General features: G+C 46.7%; 1 protein-coding gene and 1 pseudogene across 1 annotated transcript; one reads left to right on the top strand and one right to left on the bottom strand.

The window, feature by feature from the left end:
• On the top strand, positions 1-1412 carry LOC119292524. The gene is made up of 5 exons (XM_037571336.1): positions 1-57; positions 184-570; positions 640-701; positions 789-878; positions 1000-1412. The coding sequence occupies exons 1-5, from the start codon at positions 1-3 to the stop codon at positions 1043-1045; spliced, it is 642 nt and encodes a 213-aa protein (XP_037427233.1). The 3' UTR covers positions 1046-1412.
• Positions 1413-2058: 646 nt separating this feature from the next.
• Positions 2059-6088, bottom strand: LOC119292523 (annotated as a pseudogene).
• Positions 6089-7432: the final 1344 nt, after the last annotated feature.

Below are 7432 nucleotides of genomic sequence, written 5' to 3'. Positions count from 1 at the left end.
ATGGCGTCACCCCCCAACCTTGCTGACACAAAAGAGGATCCCAAGCCAGATGATGAGGTAACTAATTAGTTTTCACACATTTGGTTAATCTAACCTCATGTTTGGACCAACTTCCTTGAGAAAAATGAGAAACCCAAGTCAGATAATGAGGGATTATTAATTGCATTTCCCATTGAGCTGCAGGAAAAATCTGAGCAGAAGAAACGAATGGACCTGTACAATGGTCTGATCACCGCGGGCCTGACCACCTTCGTGTGGAAGGACGGCCTTGAGATGTTAGATAGATTGAACAAGAACGACGCCAGACTAACACCTTTTGCTGCAGTATACTTTTGTGCTGCTGTTACGGCGATGATTCTGGGAATGGTCGCTTGCAAGTTCCCCATGTCAGCACCATACTCGATGAGCATCGCTGGCCATGGAGCATTCCACGAATTGCTGTTCATGTTGCTGGGACTTCACTTCGACACCTATATCTATCATGCAAGTGCTTTTTTGGCTATTGGGTGTGCTTGTGTTGGAGGTTTGCTGCTTCTTGTGTACTGGGGCTGTAGTACTGAGGATCCCATGGTAATAAACTGAGATAGCTCAAATCATTTGAACCAATTTCTTCTACGAGTCTAACCATTATATATGCAGGTTATCTCCTTCTGTGTCAAGCACGCCAAATCGGCAGGTTCATGGATATGCTCATTTATTTGGTGGGCTCTTGATCTGTCTATTTATTATTGTTTGCAGCTCTTGCTTGCTTTATTATTTTCCAACAGTTTTATTGACAATTTTGTCAGCTCCTCGTGGGGAAAGCTAGTCAACAAACTACAAAGCTATAGGACCCGGGACCCTGCCAATGAAACTACAAAACAGGAAGGAACCGAGAGGTCGGTAAAATCATCTCGGTCTATGGTTGGCTGTTGTTCTCTTTATTGTTTATTTACAAAAGATTTTGGATAATTTTGCATCTTCTGTTCCTTGGCATCTGATTAAGTTTGTATTGAACAGCATGCAGAAGCTGCTGATTAAGGATGGTGTGCCACCCGATGTCTGACCTCATAGATCCACTTAAAGATGCAGCGTGGGAGATAATTCAAACAGTGGGCAGGAGTGTTAATACAGTTCTAGCCCGGTTTGCAGGCCGTGAGTGGGCTCAATGAGCTCTGTAATAGTTTTCCTCTTTTAGCTTTGTTTGGTGGCAACGTTCAGGAAGGAATGGCAGATCGGCCGGCTTGTAGCTGGAACACGGAACAGAGGTGTGGGTGGATGGGTGGTTCCTCTGATAATATACACTATAGTTCGTCTTGATTCCTTCGATCTGGTGCTCCCAACCCTAGCTAGATACTCTTATCATTGATCTGCTGATATTCTTCGTCAATAACGATTTGAAGCAAGTGTAAGCACCCTGATTAACTTCTAGATCAGGATTCTGAATCTTCCTCTGTGAACAAGTCCGTGTTTTTTTTTTTTTTGCTGTGCATTTTTCCACTTCAGTTTTGCTAGAATTCCTAAATCAGGATGGATGATGTTCCATAGGATGTACTCCTATTTGGGTATTTATCACTCGTGGCAATGCTGCAATAATCTCACATGATTACCATTCTTGACTGCTTGACTTGACAGAAAGCTGCACCCTCTTCATTTTACATTACATATGATACTGTTGACTGTTCAGGAATAGCAATTGAAAGTGCATTGTTCATCTTCACAGAGGAGACTGAATCGATATCTCTGTGGTAAATCACTAGAGTATGTGTGACATCTTGATCCTTCAAATAGAATCTTCACATAGTAATGCTAAGTTTTCCCCTCGAAGAAGGCTCCTGTAATACATAGATAACACTGATAGTCCACAGCTGCTCAGCTCCTGGCATACTCGTTTCCCCCTCGAAGAAGGCCATATACTGTTGATTTAAAAAGCAGATAATTACAAACACTATCGGTGTTACCATCATCTGCTGTCAAGTCAAAAAGTCAGCATGTCTTCTGTAACATTACAGATGCTACAGAAAAGATCATCTATCTTCTAACAGAAGGAGGTTATCTATGTGTGTGTACAGGAACATGCTAGGGTTCTAGTGTGTGTGTCTAGGGGTGTCTAGAGCGCCTTCTCGTCCAGCCTCTCATTCCAGTTCAGGCACCTGATCAAGCTGCGGAACCAGTTGCCGGTTTGGTCCGATTTGTTGACTGTCGGGAGCGGGTGCTCGCTCATGGATATATGAAGAGAGTCTCCTCGCAACAGCTGCTGCTGCCTTTTGCCGTCGAAGGACACCCACACATTGCTTCTCCCGTCATCCGGGATCTGGTAAAAATCACAAAGTCAGCAGCAGAGCAAGCCTGTGGTATTGTAGGGTAACAAGGCCAGGGATATTCTTGAGACATAAGAAATTAAAAATGCCAAGCACTTAACAGGATGAGGTACTGACATAAGATTATATGAGAATATTAGGCATCTCTTTCACCATCCATCTATTGGAGGATTTCCGTACGTTTAGTTCAAGCCGTGCGGAATCAGGAAGGATGACAGGTTTAAATGACAGCGAGTATGGGCAGATTGGAGTGAACAGCATACATGGGACATTTGGATGTACCTGGACTGCAAAATCACAATGATCACAGTAAATAACTTGTTCTTTTCACTTGATATAACGAAGTACGCATGGGAAAAAGAACGAACTGATTGGCAAGAAAGAAAATTTTACTAAACACACAAGTAATGCAATTGCGGTGCTCAAAAGATAAAAGCAGACGTGACACAATGCATTTAAACGAAGCACTCCACCAGCAAAGCAGACAAACATGACATAGCATCAGTTTCCGTTATTCAGCCTTGAGGTATGCGTTGCCCCCAAGATTTAAAATACAAGATCTTAACTGCAGCAGGTAGATTGAATCTTGCTCACAGGCAACGGGGGAAGACTTTGTATTATGACTGAAGTAGATGGTGTATATACAAACTGAATGCGCTAGTGAAGCTTGTGAGAAGCGTTTGTATTTTAAGCTTTGTCGAAAGGAACCACTTAACAATTCCGCAGTGGAAATCAAGGACAAGGAGCTTTCCAGATGTTCATCAGCCTGGCTTCCTTGAAACAGGTACAGGATGCATGACAGATAGTAGTTTTATTCACATAACCAAATTTCTGTCGTAAATGTAAAATTATATCCATATGCTGCAGAAGTGAGAAATAACATGTCACATGGATGAAAATATAGCACAAGAAACATGCATTATGTGAATATGGAAAATGCTTTTGTACATGCATAATTTAAGTTAATGCTTTCTTCCTAGTAATATAACTTGCAAAAATTAACCTACCATTGAACCCCCTGCTGCAGTAGAGTATGCTGTGCTGCCAGTTGGTGTTGCTACTATCATACCATCTCCTTGAACCTATATACATTCCCATTAATTCAAAGAAGTTGAAGTTACAGTGGGTACATAGTAGTACAACAATCCTGAACATCTAAGTAAATACAAGCATCAAACAGTAATATAATCTCCAGGACTACAAGACCAAGCGTACCAAGCAGACTCAGCTACACTATTATGTGACTATTGCAATAACCGTTTCTTTCGGGCACCAAGTGATAAAAGTATCAAACGATGAAGGACAGTTCAGTTTGGAGAAATTTTGAAACATAAGTGACCACTGGCTAAACTTTTCTAGCATGCATAATACAGAATTTGGAGGTGCCACCCATGAAAATTGAGTTAATTCTATATTTGGAGAAATATAGACAAAGGGCAATGATGCATAGTTACCCAGGAAAAAGGCACAAATAGAGACATCTAGTTCCTAAGACGTTATACAGATCTTACATTATGTGAAGTCAGAAATCCAAGAGATCCAAGATTGAATGCGACAACAGGTGGTACAGAGGTTCTAAATAAGTTTGATGCGTGCAATATGACCCCGCCACCACCCAAGCATGTGACAAAATCATGATTTTATCGAATACAGAAGGTAAGTCTCTGAACATCAAGCATTAACTTGCAAGCACTAGCACTATATCTATAATTTTATTGCATACATAATTTGCATGCCGGAACTTTATTCTTTAAGATGACTAGAGTACATTTTGCTACTAGATACGAAAAAAAGGAAAGATGTATCGATATATGAATGATATGCAATAAATATATATGTACTAAAAAATGAAAGTGTGCATCCACCTCTTTAGCTTCTTCCATGAGCTCATCACTTAATTTCTTCAACAGTAAGACAGTCTTTGGAGGAGTTCTCCACATAAACGTCTGTTGTTGGGTGCTAGGATGAGTAAAAGCTAAAGATGATTCTGTTATTTTTTTCTCTAGTACAAGAGAATCCATCTGTACATACTAGAAACATCTCAGCTTTTCTTCTTGACTGAACTCTGACAACACCAGTTGCGGTGGCACAAATACTTCCATCAATTGTATCTGATGGGTACCTCTCAAGATAAGAACCACCATTCCTTTCAGATGGTTCTTGTGATCCAAGCTGAGCATTCCCATTGGGATTGCTGGCATGAGACATTTTCGGATCAATAGTTACGAGCGAAGCTGCACTTTCCTTTTCTTCAAGAGAAGTGGAGGTTCCATTGTTCGACGGTTTTCCATTAGTGATATTTAAGAAACCGATAGTATATAATCATTGTCAAATAATATCCCATTTGCGCTTTTCAGAACCATCATGTCTGCTGCTTCACAATCAATGGCTTCATTATGTTCAGCTCTGAGATTTTGTTTTCTCCCTGAGATCATCAAGCTACTCAATCATCTCCGGGAGTTCAGAACGATTTGGATAAATATTTTTTGCTTCTAAAGAAATTTGGCCATCTCCTTTCTAGAGAAAACATTGCAAGTAGGAAACTGTGCCTTAAGGGGACTAGTCTCCAGTTTAAAATCTGAAAGAAGTTCTGTCCTGCTGTCATGCATTTCACCTTGTTCAGTGCTTTGACCACTGGGAAGAGTATTAGTACCTTCCAGATTATCGCTTGTAATTTCTATGTCTATATCATGTGCTTCCCCAGCATCCACGGTTATATCAGATTCACTATTGCTGTATTGCACCATTTTCACTACCATTTGAGGAGGAACATTGGCCACTTGTGTGCTGTACTGTCAGATCATTCTTCAGTGCCTTACCATTCACAACTGATGAATACTTTTTGGTGGCCAGTCTCTCTGCATGAGTAGCATACTGCTTCCATCTGAGACCATTGCATACGTCCTACTAATCCCTTCCTTGCTATCAAGATAGATGGGCTTCTTCATTCCATCTGACACAAGCGCCGCGAATTGTTGAACCTGTTCGGTTGAAGAGCAGTCCCAATCTCAACTGGCCTGTTGACCACCTCTATCTTTCCGGATGATACAGCTTCGCTTCTGCTGAAAGGTATAAATCATCTTTAAACATCTTCCTCCCGGAGATCGACAATATTTCGGAACATCTGGCACAGTTGAGAAGTACACCGGAAACCAATTTGCTAAGAATGTTGGACAGGGATGACCATCAACCCTTGCGAAACCCGCATCATAACAGGCATTCTTCAACCTTTGCAGCCTCATCCAGATATCCAATCCTCAGGCCTCCATTCGGTACAAAGATAGCTAGCAAGTGCAACCTGCATGCTCTCCCAACACCGCTTCATATCACCACGGAACAGGGCCAGTGGCGGAATCCTATCCATCACGCGCTCGCGACACCTGACCGTCCTGCAAGCACCTCTGTCCTACCCTGATTCAGCAATGCCAGCATGCAGCCAAGCACGGCAGCAACCTTGTCGTCCAGCACTGGCAGGTCCTCGGATCGCACATCATACCGCACAGGGCACTCGCCTGTCTCTGGGTCACAGAGCCGACATGACAGCATTTTCGAGCTGCTCTGCGGCAGTATGCCTCAATTTCTGCGATGTCGCCAGGCACCGGGAACTGAAGGACGACGCCACGGCACGCCTCCGCCAGCGAGCGGCGGCGGCGGCCGGAACGGGAACTCGGCGGGCCCGTGCCGCGCTGTCACGCCTGCAAATCAATCAGCAGCGGACCGAAGAAATGCAGTTCAGAGTTCTGAACCTGCAATCGCACGACCTGGCCAGCTGGGCGAGCCGGGCCCATAGTCAGGAGTGGGTGTGTGTGCGCCAGCTGTCGCGTGGCTTAGTTGTATGCGTGTGTTGACGGAACGAGCATCAAGTTCTAAGAGGCAACTTATTTGTAAGTTCTGGAAGTGAGCTAGCTTTGCTCCCAAGGCAGATGATCACTGCATCATAATCTCCTGCTCATGTTCGATAGTGGGAGAGATGGCGACCGCGGGCACCGTGCGCGGCGCGGCGGTGAGTGTGGGCTTCCGCGCGCGTACCGAGCGCCCGTCGAGGAAGGAGGGCGACTCGGGCGATCCCGACGACACGAGATGGGAGGTCTCGTTTGCCCCAGATTTTCGATCCCGTCGCTCGATCTCATTCCAGCCAGGGATCCTGCTCCTCCGACACGAGGCGCTCCGTCTGGTGCTGCTCGACACCGGCGGGCGGACGGTGGATGCGCGGGCCCTCCGGGAAGGAGAGGGCGTGTACGACGGCGATGCTCTCTCCCTTCCATGTCACTTGGTCAGGGTTGGCCGGCGGCTTCCACAGCCATGCATGCCCCCGACTGCTCCTGGGTCCGGTTTGCATGGGTGTGGGGCATGGAGGCAGACCGCCTCTCGGTGCGCTCCACCTGGCAAGAGTGCGGGGGAGAGAGGGCCAGATCCATGGCCATCTGACCGCCATGAGGGACCCAGCGGTACTGTTGGACACGGGGAGGATAAGAGGCCGCGAGCGGATCCCCCACCCCAAGGAGCGGGCGATTCGCATCTTCAACACCTCTTCTCCCACCTCTGGACCAGATCTAGGGTTTGTCCCATTCCACCTTCTGATTCATTTCGGTGGTGGCCAGGGAAGGTCGCCGGGGACGCGCGGTCCTTCGCACAGGTGGCGGGTCCTTCGCACAGGTGGTGGGCGGCTCGGCTGCGTCTCAAGCTGACAAGATGGCGGATCGGGGCGGCAGCAAGTTCCGGGGTCGCGAGGGCGCGGGCCGTGGCAACATCGGAGGGGGGCGTGCCCAGGCCCCATCCAACCAGGAGCGCAACCTGGTGTGGCAGCGCTCGAACCCCGCGCCGCCGCCCGGTGGTGCCAGATCTGGAGGTGCGGCGTCGGGGAGCAGATGGGATGCGGTGGCAAAGATGCAAGGCGGGGGCTCCGGGGACCAGTGGCCTACACACACGGGCAAGACGGCGGCGAAGGACAGAGATCTGGCTCCCCCACCAGCTCCGTCTGCTCCTGTCAGCAAAGGCGGGGAGGAGCGCTGCCTCAACTGCAACCTTCCAGGTCATTTTGCTCCTCGCTGTCCTACCATTCGATGTGAGAAATGCGGTAAACTTGGGCACATGGCGCAGTTATGTCAGATTCCTCAACCCTGGGAATGTGT

The sequence above is a fragment of the Triticum dicoccoides genome, chromosome 4B, assembly GCF_002162155.2.
Source record: "Triticum dicoccoides isolate Atlit2015 ecotype Zavitan chromosome 4B, WEW_v2.0, whole genome shotgun sequence".
Lineage (NCBI taxonomy): Eukaryota > Viridiplantae > Streptophyta > Magnoliopsida > Poales > Poaceae > Triticum > Triticum dicoccoides.
This window is presented reverse-complemented; position numbering and strand designations above follow the sequence as displayed.